The sequence below is a fragment of the Apis florea genome, unplaced genomic scaffold (genome assembly GCF_048593485.1).
Source record: "Apis florea isolate Af1SG1 unplaced genomic scaffold, ASM4859348v1 contig_3793_pilon, whole genome shotgun sequence".
NCBI classification, from domain to species: Eukaryota; Metazoa; Arthropoda; class Insecta; order Hymenoptera; family Apidae; genus Apis; species Apis florea.
Genome location: NW_028256856.1, coordinates 1,187,731 through 1,209,202, shown reverse-complemented (window position 1 = coordinate 1,209,202; position 21,472 = coordinate 1,187,731). Strand labels below are relative to the sequence as shown.

General features: G+C 36.9%; 1 protein-coding gene and 1 long non-coding RNA gene across 3 annotated transcripts; one reads left to right on the top strand and one right to left on the bottom strand.

Annotated features, from left to right (window-relative positions):
• Positions 1 to 368: 368 nt before the first annotated feature.
• On the bottom strand, positions 369 to 17,136 carry LOC100867582 (breast cancer anti-estrogen resistance protein 3 homolog). Of its 2 annotated transcripts, none has more exons than XM_003697168.3 (6): positions 16,998 to 17,136; positions 7,396 to 7,606; positions 4,374 to 4,494; positions 3,197 to 3,436; positions 1,617 to 3,078; positions 369 to 1,481 (listed from the first exon to the last, which is right to left on the bottom strand). In XM_003697168.3, exons 1-6 carry the CDS (start codon positions 17,038 to 17,040, stop codon positions 1,150 to 1,152), a joined length of 2,409 nt encoding a protein of 802 aa, XP_003697216.2. In that variant the 5' UTR covers positions 17,041 to 17,136; the 3' UTR covers positions 369 to 1,149. The 2 variants fall into 2 exon arrangements, with proteins under 2 accessions (XP_003697216.2, XP_012346836.2); XM_012491382.3 differs by lacking the exon at positions 16,998 to 17,136 and adding an exon at positions 8,038 to 9,269.
• On the top strand, positions 15,964 to 18,267 carry LOC147656369 (uncharacterized). The gene is made up of 2 exons (XR_015294545.1): positions 15,964 to 16,091; positions 17,082 to 18,267. It is a non-coding gene; the product is annotated as an uncharacterized LOC147656369 (long non-coding RNA).
• Positions 18,268 to 21,472: the final 3,205 nt, after the last annotated feature.

Below are 21,472 nucleotides of genomic sequence, written 5' to 3'. Positions count from 1 at the left end.
TTCATATCATCATTTTGCTTGCAAGATAAATAGAATATTTTATTTTAAATCAATATAATGCTCGTATTTAACATAATAAATAAATTAAACAGAATATATTTAGATTTAAATAAATATTGTAATATAAGATATTGTAATATAAAATAATTAAAAAATAAAATAAATTAAATTCTTATATTTTATTTATTTATTTTAGTAATCATTTTCAATTTTTGAAAGATTTTAAATTTAAATTATTTTTTTAAATTTTTGAGTATATTTAAAATCATAGATTGAAATTAGAATATTACACATAATTATACACACACACACACACCCACATTTATATATATGTTCGAAATTAGGACATAAATATTAAAACACAAAAGTAATTTTTATTTTTTCGTATATATTAAATATAAACAAACGTGAACAACATTTGCAATGTATAGTAGTCAAGCTGACTGATAAGAGTATCAGTTAGAGTTTAAGTACATGATTATTCAACTTGATTTGATTATCATATCATTGTCGGTTCTTTTCGAGATTTTTTTCTTAAATATGTTTTTTTTTTATTAATAAAAGGATCATTAATCATTGTCGGGAATCATTATTGCGCTAAATACGACACGTTTCAACGTTACATCTTTAATATAGTATACATTCAGATTAATGCTACGTACTTTTGATTCTTTGTTTCTCAGTTATAGTGATTCCTCCATCGCGACCAATTAAGATTTCGTTGTTTTTTCTTTTCCTCTTATAAAAAATTATCGTTCACGATGGAAAAGTCACATTAAGGTTATCTCATTGGGGGGGAGGGGGGGGGGGGATTGCGAAAATTGCGAAAACAATGCAATCAATGGAATCAATCAATCAAAAAATTTCAAACGCTGATCGATTAATTTCATTCAATCACATACGATCTTACATACGAATCTTATCAAATAAAATCTACTAAATCCTATAATTAAAGATACAATTAATTACAGTTACTTAATTACATAATTACATAATCATAATTTACAAGTAAAAAAGTAAGTCGAACGCAAATATGTTCGGGAATTCTTTCTTTTGTTTGCCTCGTTCTTTCGAGAAAAAAAAAAAAGAAAATTTCATCGAGTGAATACCAAGATGAATTCTATCTAAAATATTTTCCTTTGGTCACGTTTAGGCCGTTACTTCGGTCGACGAACATTTATCGAACATCGCGTCTAACACTTGTATGAATTTCAGATGCCTCTCTTCCGGTGCTACGGTCGCTCCTCGACTCCCCCACAAAAATTTTATATGAAACTCGGTTCGAAACGCGTCGGACAATAGTTCGTCGCTTCTTGAACCTTCGAGAACGATCTCCGCGTTCCTGCGGAACAATGGAAGATTCTCCGTCATCTTTCGAGCTGACTCCAAGTGGGACCATACGATGGATAAGCCACAGTCAGGTGCTGAATTCTCCCAAGGTGATAGAATCGCTGTTGCCAGACCTGATGGCGCTACAGTTCCTGAAAAGGAAGTACAATGTTTAAATCGTACTACATGCTTGTCGAAAAAAAGAAAATATTCTCTACGATATAATCTCCTATTGAGACGAACTAAGACTCGAAAAAAACTTTGTCTATCCCAGAATGTATACGTACCCAGAATGTCTTCAGGCCCCCGTTCTCCGAGCAGAGCGATGGGCAACAGATGTGGAAGCGTGGTATTGGGCGCTTGAGGGTTGGTGCACTCGTTCATAGCACGGAGCGTGGGCCTGAGCTTCGCCTCGAAGCTGAACGCCTCGTCGGTGTGTTTCTGCCTCAGCAAATGCCACGTGTTCGCCAACCTCTGTATCTGAGGCAAACAGAGGCCCAGCATCACGCCGCAGAAACCGTATAAATTACCCAGAGCGGTCTTCGTGTCTATGGCCACTTTGATCCACTTGCTAATCGTGGCAGCCCTCTCGATTGCGGTGGCTCCGGCCAGTACAGTCACCGCCACTACCAACTTCAAACACTCCGATCTCTCGATCAAATCCAGCCTGGCTTGCCTACCGTGTGGCAGAGTGGCTAACTCGAGACCGCTCAGCCCGTTCCTGTTTCCAGAGCCGGGCTGAAGGGCCAGCTCGAGGTCGATCTTCGTCAGATGCGAGGCCAACACTCTCGGGGCGGAATCGTGCAACATCCCGGACACCCCTCTCAAAGCCGTGGGATCCAGAGGTCTGTGCTCACCGGCTGGCAGCAACAGAGTCGTAAAACCTTCGATGTCGAGCGCTGTGGTGATCTCCAAGGACGGCGCGGCCACGACCAGTTGCTCCTCCGCCGATAATTCGTACTCGTTCCCATTGTTCCCGTTCGTTCCATCGTTGCTGGTGTTGTAATGACTCCTGATCACGACCCCCTTGATAGGAGCGGACGAAGACGGATTACTCGCACCCCCAGAGTTGTTCGTTTCGAACTCACTGTCCCCTGACCCGTTCCCACTGTCGCTTCCGGACGCCTGGTAGCCCTGGTGATGGTGGTGGTGGTGGTGGTGGTGGTGATGAACGTGATGCTGGTGATTAGGCGCGTACGGTACCCTCGGCGGTTTCGGTGGTGCTGTTCCGTGCGAATTCTGATGGTTCAAACTCGATGGTTGAAGCACGGGTTGCTGTTGCTGTTGGAGCGCCGGGTCGGAGATCACCCTGGTGATCTTCTGACGACCGAGGGACAAGGAGCAGGACGGTGGCTGGTTCTGAATAGACGGGACACGCGGCAGAGTGCTCGACTGGACCGGGCCGTGCGGCACGGGTTGCTGATTCGACGATTGGCGAGCATCGTGCTGATCGGAAGGATGGTGCTGGGCGGTGAGCGAGTGGCTTCGTTGCTGCTTTCGGGGTAGACGTGGCGGAGAGCCGGTCGATAGGGACGAGGAGGAAGGGCTGGAACAGTGTTGGCTGTTGGCTGATACGCATGTCAGAGGAACGGATCTTGGTTTCGGGGTGATTATGCGAGCGCCACTCGCCTGGCTTATTGGACGGCCGCTGCCCACGTAGAAGGTTATCAGATCCGCAACCGTGTCGAATGCTTCGTCCTCGAACTGGTACTGGGCCCTCTCGTATACCGTTTCCGGTTGGATCACTACCTGTTGAGAGCGTATCGATAAAGGCAACGAATTTTTGCACGTCTCCTCTTTTTTCAAAATTTTAATTTCGAGTTAATGCAGTTTCAAAGATCGAGTAAAAGAATACGAAAGAATTTACCCTATTGATGACGAAATGAAGGGGTTGGCCCTTCCATCGAACCGTGAGGACGTAGTTTCCGGGTTGGGAGGCACAATCCCGGACCAGGAAGTCACCATCGTTCGGCACTTCCGCTTCAGCGCCTTTTCTACCACCCCGGAGTGTGCTCCCATGATACCAGGCGTGCGATCTTAAGTCTCTCGGATCCAGAAGTCGAAGTTCTCGCTCCAAAAGCTTTCGAGTCGATTCCTCGGGTGGATCCTGGAAGTAGAGAGTAAGAGAAACGTGTGAATTTTAAAGCGGAAGGATTTTGTTAAATATTTCCCCTTATTTATATTATATATTTTTTCATTTAACCTAATAATTAACAATTATCTTTCATTCTTTTTTTAATAATTATCTTTATCGTTATCCAATTATTTCTTAGTGCAGTAATTATATTTATTGCAATTTATTTTTTCTTTTTAATTTTAAATCGGTCTGTAATTTTTTATGATTACTTTTCGTTTTTTTTTTTAAATACCATTTTTTTCTCCTATTAAATAAAATAGCTTAATTCAGTATAACGTATGTTTAACAAAAATTTTAGTAATACTTTTTTTTTTTTTCTTTTTCAGTTAAGATGATTACTATAATCAATGGAGTAGTGTCTAGACCGTACGAGGCTGTAAGATTGGCTTAACAAGAACAGCCTTGAGTACTCGATCCATAAAGAGATCAACAAAGTCAGCGTACAACTTATCAACGGCTCAGAGTGTCACGCGTTAAAGCTGGATCATCGAGTCGGTAGCATCAACGAATCAATTATCAGCTTCCTTCGACGAGTTTATTATTTTTTATTTACTATCTCTTTAACATCAATCTTCATTGATCCTAACAAAATTTCATCCAGCGTGAAAATTACGTAGATATTAAATACAATTTGATTCGCATCATATCCATCGATTTAAAAAACTAATCAATTACCCGAATATCAAAGAATTTCAACAACGACAATTCGTCGAGACAATTAACAAATTTTCACGAACATCATCCCACAACATCTACCCCTCTGAAAAGGATGGTGTCATTGATCAACAACACCTCCATGTCAACGCTAATTTTCACATCCACTAATTATCCCATAGCCATCATCGTACTTCTGAAAAAAAAAAAAAAAAAGAAAAAAAACGCGCTTGAGAACAAAGTGTACACTTACCATGGGCAGATTCGAATAATCGTGGCTGTCAACCCTTTTCCCAGCAGATTCGCACGCGTCGCACTCCTCCCTTCTGTTCACCACCTCCTCCTCCGCCTCCTCGACCTTTACCTCCGACGACCTGCGTCGAAAAAACGAAGCTCTTTACACCCGTAAGTCCCTCATATCTCGCCTCGTTGCACCCCTCCCCCTTTCCTCCTTCCGACCAATCTCAACCATCGACTTTTGTCGAAAGTCGAGCAACACCTCTTGCTCTCTCTTTCTCTCTCTCTCTCTCGATTCAAAAAAAGCGCAAACTTATTTTCACCCGCGAGAAATCGTGAGGACAGATAGGGTTTGGCCACACGGCTCTCGGGCCGAGCGCGCGCACCCCACTGAACTATGTAGTACGTGGAAAGCCACGACGCGGGCAGGGCCGTATTTTTGGAGGATGAGAGGGGCGCCCCGTGTGATATTAATAGAACAAAGTGGACGACGAATTCGAGACTCGGTCCAAGAAAGATATTCTCCTTTCGTTCCCTTGCAAGGGGAAAGTGTTAAAATATCGTTTAATTTGATGGAATCGTAGAATTTGTTTTTTCTTTTTTTTTTTTGTTCGTTTTCTCGTATCGTTACATTTAAAGCTTTAAACGTTAGACTTTATTGCATTAACATATTTTTACTTATTTTCGTTACAGGTTGACTCGTTAGAAAATTTTCGACGCGGATTTAATTTCGATACGTCGCATTGTTGACGTTCCAAGTACGCCACTGCGGCGTACTCATGGTGTCTCGTCGCGTCGTTCTCACCCACGCCTGCGTTTTCTCCGTTTCTCGAGTGCCTCTCATTTATCGAAGCGACATCGATCATCAGTGACGTCCTCCCGAATTTGAAGCGATCGCGATAATAATTTCGATCCCGAAAATTCGAGGTTGCTGTCGCGCGGTAACCACACGAGGTCGCTAGTCGATAATCACGAGGTTTAGTTATTGATCGTTCGGGGTGTTTCGCACGCGCCTGCGCTTCAATAAGACCTGCGCTCGATAAGTATAATAAAACGCATCTGTGCGTTTGTTTCGTTTCTTTTTTCTTTCGAGGAAATGCATCGTTTTCTGATCAGAACGAGAGTCGACGAGGATATCGAACATTCTTGACGAGATTAACGATAATAATCGTGTATATTTTTCCAGCTTACGTTGTTGACGAATAAAAACAGAAATTTAACCGAAGCAGCCTAACGTCGATGTTTGATTACATTGGGGGCCAACATGTGGGCACAGTCTTTTGAAGAGATACAAAGACTATTTCTATCGGTTATAGATATACTTGTATACGATCGTTCAAATTTGTAATATATACATTACTATATGTTTCAAGCAAAATTTTAAGCACGTAGACTTATATCCTCTCTCGCAATTGTAACTCATTCCAACTACGTTCGATGCGATACGTTTGACGCATGATCTTATTGACTATTTGATAACGGATTCGACGGATTGTTTTACTTTGCGATAAGGACAAAGAGGTTTATCTGTACGCGAATTGTAATATCACACATGTTTATTTGAATCTTTCCCTTTTTTATCTTCCGTTATCGAGAAGTTCAATTAATCAATTATTCCTTCACTACTATATATCGCTTTCCTCCTTTAAAATATTTTCAATGATAAATTTCTACATCGCACAGATTTCTTTCGAGTTAAACAGTCTCCATTGCAAATTGTGTTTAACCGGCCACGCGAACAATTTTCAGTTGAGCGCGTATAAATATAGGCATCGGGGGGTACGCAGGCAGGCGGTTTGAAAACGTTTCGCAGAAGTTCGTCGCGTGCCTTATCTTCGCCGCTCTAATGTCAACGCGACAGGACTTTGCGCGTGCTATCTATACGATTCCCGCGAATCTGCTTCTTCGTACAACGATTCTCCCCTTTCCTACCTTCGTGGAAATTCGCAACAAGAATATTTAATTTTCCATTGTAAAAATCACATAGCGGTTAATTTATACAAAAAAGAAGATAACGCTTAATTTATTACCTGATACTATTATCAACGAGCCTTTCTGTCATTTCTGTCACCTACGCAATGATAACGATTTCAATATATTTTGAAAGTCGTATCTGTAATTTTTCAATTACAGATTAACACGCTAAAGGAAGCATCGAAATCTTTGAGTTGATTCAGAAAAAGCCAAATCAATTTGACCACATTTTACCGCGTGAACCTTGACGCTCGATCGATTTTACGACTTAAGCCACGTACTTTAATTACACCGATCATTAGCACGATCGTGATCGATCTCGGCTCAACGTAACCGTAAAATGAATCAATTTTCATCGTCACGTTCCACGCCGTTAACCATTAATTCACGCTTCATTTAACTCCCGTGCATCCCGTCGTATTATACACCCTGAAAACTGTTAACTCGATTTCAATGTAGCTCGTCGTCGATAAACGTTCGGTTTGGGATAAATGCAGGATATTATCGATGGTTGACAACGTCTGGTCGGGAAGGGTTCGAAAGGGATTACGAAACGGTGTACAAGTGTCGTGAAACGTTTATAGTTTCCTCCATTGTGCTGCCTTTCCGTTATGGGATTCTCCCTGTCGGCCGAGGGAGGGCGACGTCACTTTGAAGGCGAAGATCGAGGAAAACCGGTTCGAGACCTGCCGCCTTTATTGTGTTCCCTCGAACAGGCTAATTCATAAGTTACAACGCCAGAATTCCAGGCTGGGATATTTGGATGGAAAAGTCCTTGGAAGGTCTTTTCGGGGTTTCTTGAACCCTTGTTTATTTTAAGTGGATCGACCCACTTTGCTCTACATTTCAAAAGCTTGGAACAATAGTTTATTTTAAACGTGTGTATTACACGTGCAATAATTGTATTACACAGCTTCAATTTTTCAGGGTAAATTAAAAGAGAAAAGTCGTTTTTGAAGGCTTGTTGTTGAGGAAGAAAAAGAGGGAACGAAAGGACTAATTGGTGGCGCGCTTCATCGAGCGGAGTGGTCAGTTCGCGGTTAGTTGACGTGCACTCGAGTTACCTTCTGTTTCCCTCCGGTGACGGTGGCGTCACGATGAAAGATGGCTCCTTCTGAATAATTACTTCCGGCTGCAGGTGGATCGTGTGTCGCTTCTGATGGAGTTCCTTACAAGAGGCTGAGGAGGATAGGCCGTTTCTCTTTCGACGACGGCCACTGGCGCTTAGATTTTGCAACGTGCCCATAGATGGAAACCGGAAGCTCCATGCTATACCTGAACAACATCCACATTATTCCTTCCTAATTGTTTTCCCGTCCAATTTCTAAAAATTTTAACTATTCTTCTAATGGAAATCTGTGTTGAAATCACATCTAATTCTATGCCTATCTACTAATTGCCTAATGTCGGCCACTGTTTCGCCCAGATTTTAATCAAACACGGTAGACCGTGATTTCTAAATTGAACCTTTATCAATTTTTGTCCGAAAATTCATTATCGAGTCAATTTTAACTGTTCTTCTCTATAGTTCTTCCGAATGAAAGAATCTAATCTGTTAAACAATTCTCTCTATTTAACTCTCTATTTAAGGGAATAACGAAAGGAAACTCATGATTCTCCACTTCTACCTCGTAATAATTATCACAAATATACATGCATTTCGTTTCAAATTTCAAAAGCGAAACAAAACCACCCCACATACTCACGCATGCCGGTGCTTTTCTGCGGCCGTTCCTTGTCGCTCACGACCATCGCAATCCGTGCCACTGGCTCGCGATCGAAATTTTCTCCGACCTCCTCGCTATTTTCGCTATTTTATCTCGCTCGTTTAATTTAACCCGATATCCGATATTATTCGACGCGATGAATTCTCGGCGAATCGTTTCGCCCGAATGGAAACGTTTAGAATTACTCGATCCGCTATCGCGAGCAGGGATACCAACGCCCCTCCATCGCGCTCGCTAAACGGTTTTATCGCGTGCCTTCGTGCACACGAGCGAACGATCGGTGCAGTTAACGCTTCTTATCTGTCCTTCTCCTCCGTCAATTGGAGAGGTTTCAGTTGCGTTACGCCGCTTGTCGCTTTAATTTCATCGATTCGTTTTTTAAGAGATCGAAATACATCTTTTTCTCGTATTTTGTATTCTATTTAGCAGTAGTTTCTTGCACCTGTGCTCGCAATGACGCGCGTGCATCCTACGTTTATCCTCGTCGAAGCTTATGTTTTCTCTTTCTCTCAGCAGATATTCTTCGTGCACGAATTTTCGTAATTTTCGAAATTTTGCTTTCTTCGTTAGTTACATCGAAGTATTATACGATCTTTTTTATTTTCTTTTTTTAAAAAAAGTTTAAAAAGAATTGGAATGTAGTTTGCATCACGCATTAGCTATTTTTAATTTTTACTTTCATTCCACAGCTCATTTTTCCCCCACTTTTTTCAAAGTTTTTTTCCTCGGGCAAATTCCGATCTCCTTTGCGTATGACCTTTCCACAACACCGTTCCTTCCCTTTCCCACTCCAAAACCAATCCGCCCATTCACCCGAAAATTTCACGCCCGTTAATCGGCTCGCCTTGTCTTTCCAACACAATACTCTTCCCCAAAACTTTTCAATCCCGTCGTCGATCACACAAGTTTCACTTTCGTTGCCTCGAATCTCCGTCCTCTCCCCGAATCCTGACCGGGATCACTGCGTCTCTTCACGGCGATACGAGTGCGATCGCAACCAAGGAACGCTTCGTTATCGACCTCTTGCAATCTTTCCTTCGGTCGTTCATTCTCGATCCTGAATGGTTCTTCATTCAGAAATCCTTACCTCGAGTAACGGAAGAATTTCTCCCTTTTCGTTTTTTTTTTTTTTTTTTTTTCTATTCGATCGTACGCGTATCACGCGAGCGGATCAACCGCGGATCTCTCGAACAGTTGGCCAGAAAGAAACTAAAGTGCTCGGCTCACTTTCGCTTCGATTCGTTTATCTTCGCTCGCCTTCACACGCGCGGATATAAACCTGTTCCTCGGGCCTTTCCAGTCGCGGCTACGAGACCGTGTTCCACCTTGCGATTTTTAGATACCTTTGGTCGGTTTAACTTGATTTTCTATAATTTTTGTTTGTTTGTTTGTTTTTTTTTTTTTTTTTTGAATTCGTTTCATGATTCGTCGAAAAAGATTTAATAGAGATTTTTGATTCTTTAATTTTTTTTCTTTTTTCTTTTTTTTTCTTTGTAGATTTATTATGTAGATTTACATAGATTACATAAGTATTTATTTTGACGGTTGTTTGCATATGGACATTTTTACGATATAATATTTTTTAGGTGATAATGCGAAGATAATGCGGAATGGAATAGATAAAAGGTTGAAGAAGGAAAGATATATTTTTGCCAAGTTGTGCGTGACTTTGCGTATATTCCTCATCAAGAAAGCGTATACCTGTTCCAGAGTATTTCTAAACACCGTTCCGCTCTATTTTCAGGACTAAGGTTCGAATATTAGCAGCTGCAACGTAACACGGTTTCCTTTATTCGTAGAACGAGACCAGTAGGAGGATATTTATGGTAAGTTTTTTATTTTTGTTATATTTTATATATGTTTTGGTTTTTTAACGTGATTATTCATCGTATTCTCAATCCTTATATTATATTTATTTAAATAAAATAAGAGCATTGTGCCATTCGAGTTATATTGTTATTAGAATTTATTTAGACATTTAAAAATTACGAAATAAATTGTTTAAGATATTTCATATAAATTTTTTCTGTGTCGTACATATATTTTGTTCACATTTTTATATCGTATAAATGTATATTTTATATATTTTGCATGCATTATATATATTTACAATATGTTATAATATATTAAATATAGAAATATATTTTGTTTCAGGAAACAACACACTTTAGGAAGGTAAGTATGGAAAAGGTAAGTATAGGACTGTTCTCAGTCCATTAGTATATAAGTAAAATGGCCAAAAAGGCAAAAAATTTAAAAAATATATCAACTGGAAGAGGTAAGTATTAAAAAGGTAAGTATAAGGTAAGTATAAGGTAAGTATATCAAATTTCAGAAAAATTCACGTAATAGCTCTTCTAGAATTATATTCTCCTAATACAAAATCAAAGAAGTAGATAAAATTTTCTCCATTAGAATTCCTGGTAAAATTCTACGTGCCACCTCCTATAGAATTATATTCTCCTATTACAAAGACGAAAATTTCGACAAAGATTCTCACAGCTTGAATTTTCGACTTTTTATTAGGAGAATATGAAACGTGAAGAGGTGGCACTCGAAATTTTTCTCGAAATTTAAAGTCCAACAATTTCTGCCCAAATTTTTGACTTTTTATTAGGAGAATATGATAGGTGAAGAGGTGGCACGAGAAATTTTTCTCGAAATTCAAAGTCCAACTATATCTGCCCAAATTTTCGACTTTTTATTAGGAGAATATGATACGTGAAGAGGTGGCACGCGAAATTTTTCTCGAATTTAGATTGCTAATAATTCTGTCTAAAAATTTCGACTTTTCATTAGGAGAATATGATACGTGAAGAGGTGGCACTCGAAATTTGTCTCGATCTTAAATTGCTAAAGATTCTGGCTAAAAATTTCGACTTTTGATTAGGAGAATATGATACGTGAAGAGGTGGCACTCGATATTTTTCGTAGAATTAAAATTCTCAAAGACCCTGACTAAAAATTTCGACTTTTGATTAGGAGAATATGATACGTGAAGAGGTGGCACTCGAAATTTGTCTCGATCTTAAATTGCTAAAGATTCTGGCTAAAAATTTCGACTTTTCATTAGGAGAATATGATACGTGAAGAGGTGGCACTCGAAATTTTTCTCGATTTCAGATTGTCAAAGATTCTGGCTAAAAATTTCGACTTTTCATTAGGAGAATATGATACGTGAAGAGGTGGCACTCGAAATTTTTCTAGATTTAAGGTTCTCAAAGATTCTGGCTAAAAATTTCGACTTTTCATTAGGAGAATATGATACGTGAAGAGGTGGCACTCGAAATTTTTCGTAGAATTAAAGTTCTCAAAGACACTGGCTAAAAATTTCGACTTTTCATTAGGAGAATATGATACGTAAAGAGGTGGCACTCGAAATTTTTCTCGATCTTAAATTGTTAAAGATTCTGGCTAAAAATTTCGACTTTTCATTAGGAGAATATGATACGTGAAGAGGTGGCACACGAAATTTTTCGTAGAATTAAAATTCTCAAAGACCCTGGCTAAAAATTTCGACTTTTGATTAGGAGAATATGATACGTGAAGAGGTGGCACTCGAAATTTTTCGTAGAATTAAAGTTCTCAAAAATCCTGGCTAAAAATTTCGATTTTTCATTAGGAGAATATGATACGTGAAGAGGTGGCACACGAAATTTTTCGTAGAATTAAAATTCTCAAAGAGCCTGACTAAAAATTTCGACTTTTGATTAGGAGAATATGATACGTGAAGAGGTGGCACTCGAAATTTGTCTCGATCTTAAATTGCTAAAGATTCTGACTAAAAATTTCGACTTTTTATTAGGAGAATATGATACGTGAAGAGGTGGCACTCGAAATTTTTCTCGATCTTAAATTGCTAAAGATTGTGGCTAAGAATTTCGACTTTTCATTAGGAGAATATGATACGTGAAGAGGTGGCACTCGAAATTTTTCGTAGAATTAAAGTTCTCAAAGATTCTGGCTAAAAATTTCGACTTTCTATTAGGAGAATATGTTACGTGAAGAGGTGGCACTCGAAATTTTTCGTAGAATTAAAGTTCTCAAAGACCCTGGCTAAAAATTTCGACTTTCTATTAGGAGAATATGATACGTGAAGAGGTGGCACTCGAAATTTTTCTCGATCTTAAATTGCTAAAGATTCTGGCTAAAAATTTCGACTTTTCATTAGGAGAATATGATACGTGAAGAGGTGGCACTCGAAATTTTTCGTAGAATTAAAGTTCTCAAAGACCCTGGCTAAAAATTTCGACTTTTGATTAGAAGAATATAATTTAAAGGATTCATTTACTTAACTTAAATACTTACCTATACTTACCTTTTATACTTACCTTAAATACTTACCTTTTGCAGCTTCTATTTATGATATGAACTTTTTTTTTTTTTTTTACAGTTTCCTTAATTCTAGAGATACTTACCTTTTATACTTACCTTTTTCTCTTACTTCTAAAGATTTAGAGATATACAGGATGGACTTTTAACTTTATCAACTGCAACATTTCACTTGGTTTTGAGAATAGAAAAGAATGGTTTAGATAGAAATTAAATAGTTTAATAGGTCTATATTCTGGTATCACGAATTTTTTTTTATAAAGGAATGCCTAAAGAATATACAAAAGTCAACGTTGTTTTTTTAAATGGAATCATATATTTGTTAATGCATTTTTCGATGCAATTCAATATTCTCTATACAAAACTATTAGACCACTTATAGCAAAAACTTATTAGTTTAAAAGATATTTGATTATTTTGATTATTGAATAAACTAGAGATTTTTTCCTATAAGTGATCTAATAGTTTTAATAGTATAGAAATACACTGCATCTATCAATGTATCAAAAAATATATAATCCTATTTAAAAAGACAAAGTTGATTTTTATATTATCTTTATGCATTCATTTATGGAAAAATTAATAAGACTGGAATATAGCCTTCTCAAAATTATTCAACTTTTATCTAAAACATTTTTTAATATTATCAAAACCAAACGAAATATTCCACGTGTTAAAGTTAGGTGGCCACTCTGAAAAAATATAAAATATATATGCGATATAAAAATATAGAAATGTAAAATTATAATAAAATATACGTACGACACAACAATATCTGCTGCTGATGATTAACGTCTTAATTTTTCTTAGTCATGGTTTCCCATATAAACATAATTATTCCATTTCATAAATCAACGACGATTAGAATTAAATTATCGAGAAAATCGATTTAAGTTAATCGTGATTATATTTGCCCCGAGTAGCGCTGCTGCCTCATTTCATTCTGAATCGATAATGTCGCATGTGACACAAGAATGATAATTATTGCGACACAAATGCATCGGACGTCCCCCATATTTAATCTTTGCTATACCGATCCTTTGGTTACACATCGAAATTTCAAATTTCGCATACGAAACAGTGGATATGTCGAAATAAATTCACAGATTAAATTTCATATCGTGAATCTGCCATAATTTAATCGTGATTACGTGAACACAGTTTAAAAATTCTTCAAGCTCGAAATGTCAGCAATAGATCAATGGTGACGGGGACAATGAACCATTCATTCCAACAATATGCACGTTTATCGTTTCCTTTCGATCGTTAAATCGCATAATCGAGCTTGGCACGTACACGTCCATATTTCATCGAAAAAGCAGGGATAAAATGAAAATTTGTACGATAAAAATTACCGATACATACAATATGTCACAATATAAACCAGTAAAACTTGATTTTATCAAACGCTGTACCTATCTCTGTACGTATCGTATAAAATTAAAAATAAAACGAAATTTTATTAATAATAATTATTTTATTTGTTATAATTTCCCATTATAATCGACTTTTCATTTTCATTCTTCTCTCTCCCTCTCTCTTTCTCTTACTATGATTCTCGATCCTTTTCTCTAAACATTTTCTATCCAAAAATTATCTCAAACATCCTATTTACTACCTCTTCGCTATCTCCTTCTCGACGGACAAATACTTTTCGCCAAGCCTATACACACTTTTCCAGGAAAACCTTCTTTCTCCCAACCAGCTAAATATTTAGGCTTTCTAAAAATTTCACGGTGCGTCCAAAGAAGAAGAAGAAAAGGAGAAAAGGACACCCGTGCTCGGTTCTCAGTCCGAAATAAGAACACTGGACGGGGAGTGGAGGGAAAAAGGAGAAGAGCGAGGTTGGTCGCGGTTGAAAAACAGAACTGGTGGAGGAATGCAGGTGTGTTTTGCGCCGCTTACTCGCCGACATAATACCTGGCGACACTGATAAGCCTAACGTTTGTTCAGATAACTATGCAATGCTTGGGGAACCGCTATCGACCGAAAAAGTCGCCGTTCTATATCACGAAACAAACGGTGTAACAAACTCTCTGAATATTTTCGGCAATATTATTACTCGTTATTCGAGTATATATGCAAATTTTTTTTCTTAATTTTCTCTTTAAATAATTTCGTAATTCGATTAAACGTGGCAAAAGTGCAATGATAATTTGAACGATTTTGTCTTATCTTTGAATTTGTCTTTTCTGAAATATCTTCTGATTATTTGCACGAAAATTTACGTAAATGAATATATACAAAAAATCATATAAACGAACATGAATATTTAAAGATTTCGTTAAATATAAATATACAAAGTTTTAAAAATTCTTCGCTTCAAATGTATATAATATTTATAATTGGATCTGCAAATTTATTCGAATCGCGCCTATATATATATATATATATATACAGACTACATATCAACCGTTGCTACAGTCTCGTAAATGTTTCATCATCATCATCCAATGATCAGAATCGAAAATTTCTGGAATCTGCATATCGCGAAAGAATATACAATAGCGAATCAGGCTACATCCATTTTACTTGAAAGAATTTTGTTTAATTTTCATGAATATTCCAATTCCCTTGCCTATGCATTTAAACGAAGCGGTTTAATTTTAAACGTGAACGAATATCTTCGAAAAAAAGAAAGAAAGAAAGAAAAAGAGTTGTAACAAGTTGGTCGAGGAAAATTGCGCTTTCGTTTATCATTGAGGATAAAAAAAAAAAAAAAAAAAGAAAAAAACGACACTGATCGATTCTTACCGCGTTCGGTCTAAAAAAGAAGTTTTTATTCACGTGCGTGAAACGTGCGTAGAGATTCTCCCGTTTCCTTCGTGGCAGCGTAATTATATGCGCGTTTACCATGCGGCAGGAATTTCAATCGGGCCCAGTTTTTACACAGCTGACAGGGAGGAATGAGACGACGTGAATTTCGATCGCGAGATTTCAACAGTGTATACTCCATTCAACTTTATAAGTTTTTGAATAAAGAGATAGAAATGTTACTTCAATATCTTTGAAAGCGTAGTTCAAAGTAAAGTTGAGCTGCCGTATCTATTAAAAGTAAAAGTATTTAGTAAGAAGTGGCTTTGAATCCTAATTTGGCAAATAAAATAGAAGAAATGAAGAAGAAGCTTTCGAATTTCTTTCGAACTTCTTTGGAAGTTTATTTTGGTGAAAAATAGAAGACTCGAATTTCTTCGATTCTTACTTTCAAGTTGAGCCAAATTCATTTAAATCTTCCTTAAAAAACTCATTCCCTTGTTGAAAATAAAATAAAAAAATTCTTGAATTATATTTCTCTTATTCTCTCCGTAAAAGTAATCGAAAAAAAAAAAAAAAAGAGAAGAAAAACGAACAGTTTCACAATCATACGTCGCCACTGTAATAAGAAATCAAGAGAATGGCTGATTTCAAGCAAGATCAATAATTAATATTATATTGCCTTCGTGATACATCGTTTACTCGCACGTTTGACGCGCCTAAATTACTCTAAAAGACACGTGTTTATCTGAATGTTGGCCGGTGCAAGCGTTTATCAGGCGCAAGAAGGAACTACCGTGCGACCTACATCCCACGTTTAGCATACTTCGTACCAGTTTCGATTTTGAAATAAAACTGCGACGTGATTCTCAACAGTATTACGTATACCGGGATCAAAACGATCAACGCGTGGGCGGAGTTCCACGATAAACGGCTGATACCGCCAGGTGACTTATCGTCGCGTCTCGTTTCGATTGTTTTTTTTTTTATTACTTTTCATTTGTTGCCTAATGAAATCGAAAACTATGTTTTGTGAGAAAGGTTATGTTTTATATCGAGAAGACCGAGACACGTTTTTGGGATCAATAATTTTTTATAATTCTTCGAATCTGTGTTTATAAATATTTTTCTGGAGTAATAATTTAATAACACGGTAAATAAATTGTACACGTTCACGTGGTCGTTTTGCTTGACCACAAGATCTTTCACCGATATCAGGTCTCAAACGTCCATCATTGAGCACGTGCTCTTTGAATCACGGCTACTCATCACTATCCTTTCACCGATCGAACAAACCACTCCTCGATATTATAAAACTATCGCATCAAAAAAGAATTTTATATTGAACTTTCTTAAACCTCTTCAAACACAACGAATTAACTTCGTTTTAATCCTAAATAATAATCAAAATTTTTTATATTACGAAATCTTTACATATTTTTTTAAACAATCAATGTTCACGTGATTTCAAAAACTTCTCACATCAAAAACACCAAAAAAAAAAAATCCAAGAATTAAGATTCCCTCACAAAATTAAATTAAACACAAAAATTCTAAATTACAATTAAACGCTTACATATGTCATTGCACGATCAACATCCACGTGTGTTCTAAAAACTTTCTATCGAAACATCAAAATCTCCACAAACACTTCAAAATAATCACTTTTACTTATCCACGTGATTCCAACAACAACTTACAGTCAAAGCGCACAAAAAAAAAACACTGAAAAATCCCCTAAAAACAAGAAATCAAACGTAAAAAAGAAAAGAAAAAAGAAACGAGCAAGAAAAAATAGAAGTACGAGCAAAAGAAGAAGACTGAAATATACAAGTATACAACGTGACACTAACTTTGACTCCTGCGTGACTTCAGCTTGCTGGCGGTTTTCCCCATTTTCTGATGGACGCATGGGTCTCACGTTTTGCCGATTCCAGGTATCGTCACGAACGAGCTTCGGCCAGTGTTGAGATGCAGCCACTGTTGCGACCGTGGCATAATGCGATACCGAGCTGACTGACCGGCCGTCTTTCGAAACGGGACGCGAAGGGACGAAAAACCTCGATAGACGGAAGGCGACGTTTGGCCACGATCACGTTGAGACACACACGCCGCGAACGAACGCCGCCAGGAGAATGTCGGATTTCATGTGGAGAGAGGGAGCGCAGGCCTGGCATGGAAGAGGATGGAGAGTGTTCCCTCGTCGTTTGAACGTACGTTTGACAAAACGAGACGGAGTGACGAGAATGGAGGGGGGACGAGGTTTTAATGAGATTGGATGAGCACGAGTCGGTTTGATACCGAGCGATTAATAAAAGTGTGGGGAGACAGTGATGGAGTGAGGAGAGATATTGGTTATTGAGTTGGGGGTGACTGTTTATCGTTTGAATAAGTATATTTTTTTGTTGTATAAGTTTTTTATATCGAAGCGATGCGAAGATTAGAGGTTAGGTTGGACGAGTTTGGGAAGGAAGAGAAGAAAGTTTGAATGAGAAACGTTCGAAGGAATCTTCGTACGAGTAATGAATCGAATGATAATGTTTTGATTTATCGTATAGCATGTTTTGACTATACGATTTGAGTAAAATTCTTAGATAAAAGAGATAGAATTTTTATGAGACAAAGTTAATGGTTTGAATATTGGATTTCGATATTATGTGATTCATGTGTTGGAAATAAGGCAATTAGTTTAAGTGGTCAAGGAAATAGATTGGCAATTGTTAGATGATTAGCAAGGAAAATGTAAGGTTTAAGTCTCCTTTTCTATCGACCTATTTTTAGAACAATATGGCCTCTATAATTAGATCATACTTATAATAAGATATTTCAATATAGCTCCTTTAATAAATTTATAGAACAAAGGTTGTAGCTTTTAAGAACGTAAATGGAGACTAGTTCGAATCGCCTCGATACAAAATAATTAAAACAAAGAAGAGATAAACGAGATTGGATCAATCAAGATAGCCAGAAACTAGAACGATTATTTTTCCGATAGAGAAACTAAATCTTCTAATTAACAATTTCTAACTTCGTCTCATACATATAATTTTATTATGCAAAAATTAATAATTGTAAAACTGTAAAAAAAGTTATACCAAGCTATTAAAATTTTCAAAAAAGACACATTGCCTACTGTAATTAAATAAAATCACAAAAGAATCAAGCTCTCGACGAATCCCTAAAAAAAGATACGCCAGTTTAACACATTGAGGAAGAACGTTCCTCAGTGGGGACAACCGAGGGGAATGCAATGTTAGAAGAGAGAGAAGGGAAGGAGAGGGGGAGGGGGGGGGAAGCACAGGCCTGCGATTGTAATACACGTGGCACAGCAGCAGTTAGCGAGAGAGACAGATGCGAAATTGAAAAGGAAACGGAACGAAGAGGTGCAGATTATGCAGCGAAACTTGTTTAATAAGCGATATCGATAAAACTGTAAACAGAGAAAGGAATTCGTTACCATCAGTGATATATTCGTGTGCACGTTGAACAGATATGAACCACAATGGAACTCGTTTCGGTATTTTATCGCGTGAAAAAAAATTCAATATCACCTCTGTTCGTGGTATGAGCAAACAATGATAAATTGGAATACGTAATTGAATTTGGAGGATGCAACTTTTCGTGTTTTTATATTTTCTATCGTTGCTGCACGCATTAAGTACAAATCTAATATTATCATGTACCTAATAAAAAGAAGCAATCAAATTTTAAAGCCAATCAGAAATATAAATAAATTAATTAAATCTACAGCGAGTAAAACGAAATATTGTAATTTAAAAGATCGTAAAGATAATTGTTTTTCAAGAGAAATTAGGAATGGAGGAATATCGTTCGGAAAATTTGCCGAAAAATATTGGAGGAAAAACGCGTGGTGCGACAAGTGTTTCGCACACTTTGAAATAATCGTGTCGTCATCGAGAACCCGGACTCGTTCCAGCCGACAGACGTTACTTACGTTATTTACGATTCGGAAAAAACCGGAATGCATGGTGTTCAACGCGAGTTGCAGCAAGGACGCGCACAACAATCGCGAATTAGTCGCATGAAATTGCTGTGACTACCTGTTGGACTTTCGATTTCTTCTGGAACTTTGACTCCGTAATTGTCGTCATCGATATGACACATGTCTTTTTGTCTTGTTTGATTCATTAATAAACGTGACGTGATAAATCGATTTTTTTTTTTAATTTTCTTTGTTACACTGAAAATGTACAATTTTTTTGTTAAATAAATTCTATCCATATATATATATATAAATTGTATATACAAAAAAAATTACTAACAAAATTATATCGTGTTAAATAATAATAGTAATTTGCAAAAATAATTTTATATAATTATAGAATTGTAGATTATAAATTATTATAAAATTAATAATTTTAGAAAAATATTCTAAACGCGTAAGTTCGTATTTAAGTAAGAATCGTGTGCTAAAGAAATCGAATTCGTTTTCGTTGAAGAATCGATTCGAGAGCGTAGCATGCCGTACTCGTCAAGAATTATTGTTGCGAGCTTACGTCATAGACAACGGTACAAATTGTTGGAAAGGAGCAAGGTTGCGTCTATAATTGCACGATCATTCAGCGTTCACGCTGACCAAGCGCCTTCATGTTCGTGTCTTCGAATTAATAAAACAAGAAATGCAATATACTTTATTTAACAATCTTATTTTTAATCATTGGAAATTTGAAATCGATACGAGACCAATGAACCTTTCGAATTTAATTGCATTTTAATTGCAAGATTATCGTAATTAGCTTTGAAAATTAACGATTACCTTCTTTTGACAGGCGATAACTTTTCGACTAATTGCCAAATTATAATGATATACACTTTCTTAAATTATCAATTCTCAAAAATAGATGTTTATCACGTTTATGGAGAAATTTAGTTAAAAGGCCACGTAAAGATCAGAATCGTAATATTAAATTACTTACAATTTTCATTTATTAGTGTCTGCAATCTTTCAAAGATACTACTCATGGACTTGTGCTGCGGAAAATTATTTCCAGAACGCCTGATCTCAGGCAACCACGTTGTCCACCGCAATGGGTTGCATTCATACAGGCGCGAATAAAATATATATTCTTTTCAAGACTTTGTTACGTTTTAAACTTAAATTTTTCGTCCCACCTAATCAATGTTAGAAACGTGGAATATTTAAACACAAGCAAGAACAATAAAAAAAATAATAAATAGAAGAGAGATCGTATTCCTTTAGGCCACTTTTTATTGGTGCGAACATACCAGAATACATCGAGTTTTACAGTCAATATTCTCTATGGAACGATGCATCACCAGGCATAATCGTTCACTTTATATACTCTCTATACGATGTATACGCGGAATAGACGACATGTATATACGCGCGAGCACGACACAAATAGGGATTAGCGAGTGTGCTCTCGTTACAGCTACAAGATGTTGTATAGTTTTATGCTTCTTCTTTTCAATTCTCGCCATCCTCCAATAAATAAAACAAACATCTCCTCCTCTTTTATCCTCGCGTCGAAGCGAAATTCGACGCGATCTCAGATGTGTAAATATCTTGAAATATAAAAATTCCAAACACAGACGGACACGCGTCTGCCTTCGACGAAACTGCGACTTACACGCTAATTATAGAAGTATCTGGGTTACATAGTATATATCTTTCTGCGAGGGAATTGACGTTTTACAACAGCTTCTTGTTTTAAGGATATATTCTACTCCATTGTTTCCACCTTTTTTTTTTTCTTCTTATTTTCTCCACGTGATACTATCTTATACGTTAAAACCTACTTGTTTCACAAGTCTGAAAATACGATATTTGGATTTTCCTTTTGCGACTTCATCTTCAGATCGGATCAACATCTTTTTCACTCTGCAATAATAACAATAATATCCTCTCTTTCGTCTTAAACATAATATCATGTTAATATCCAACTGTTTAGTAGTTGTGATACATAATCGTTATGCAATTATATTTTATAATGTTACATATATATATATCTTGAATAAAGATTACAATATCAGTTATCATAATTTTTGTCATACAAGGGTCCGACGACATTAATGAAAAATTCGTGGCCCAGAAAAATACTATGCACACATATCTTACTCTTTTTCTCATTTTTTTGTTTTTTTTTTTTTATTTTTTTTCTTCTTATATATATATATATATATATTTTTTTTTTGTTATTTCTTCAATTTTCTTCGATTTCTACGATTCGCCCCTCTCCACGCACACACATATAATATAATATACGCAAGCTTGGACAAGGAATGGATTAATCGTAAATGAAAATCAGTGTGCAGCGTTGATCAGGTGTTGCTGAGTGGAAACGAT

Bases quoted from the DNA above. Each gene is read 5' to 3' on its own strand.
- LOC100867582 (XM_012491382.3), bottom strand. From the start codon at position 8,083: ATGGTCGTGAGCGACAAGGAACGGCCGCAGAAAAGCACCGGCATGC. The intron at 3,079-3,196 runs GTAAATTCTTTC...CGCTCTCAACAG, and splicing joins TTCATTTCGTCATCAATAGG to GTAGTGATCCAACCGGAAAC. The intron at 1,482-1,616 runs GTACGTATACAT...CTTCCTTTTCAG, and splicing joins GGGGCCTGAAGACATTCTGG to GAACTGTAGCGCCATCAGGT.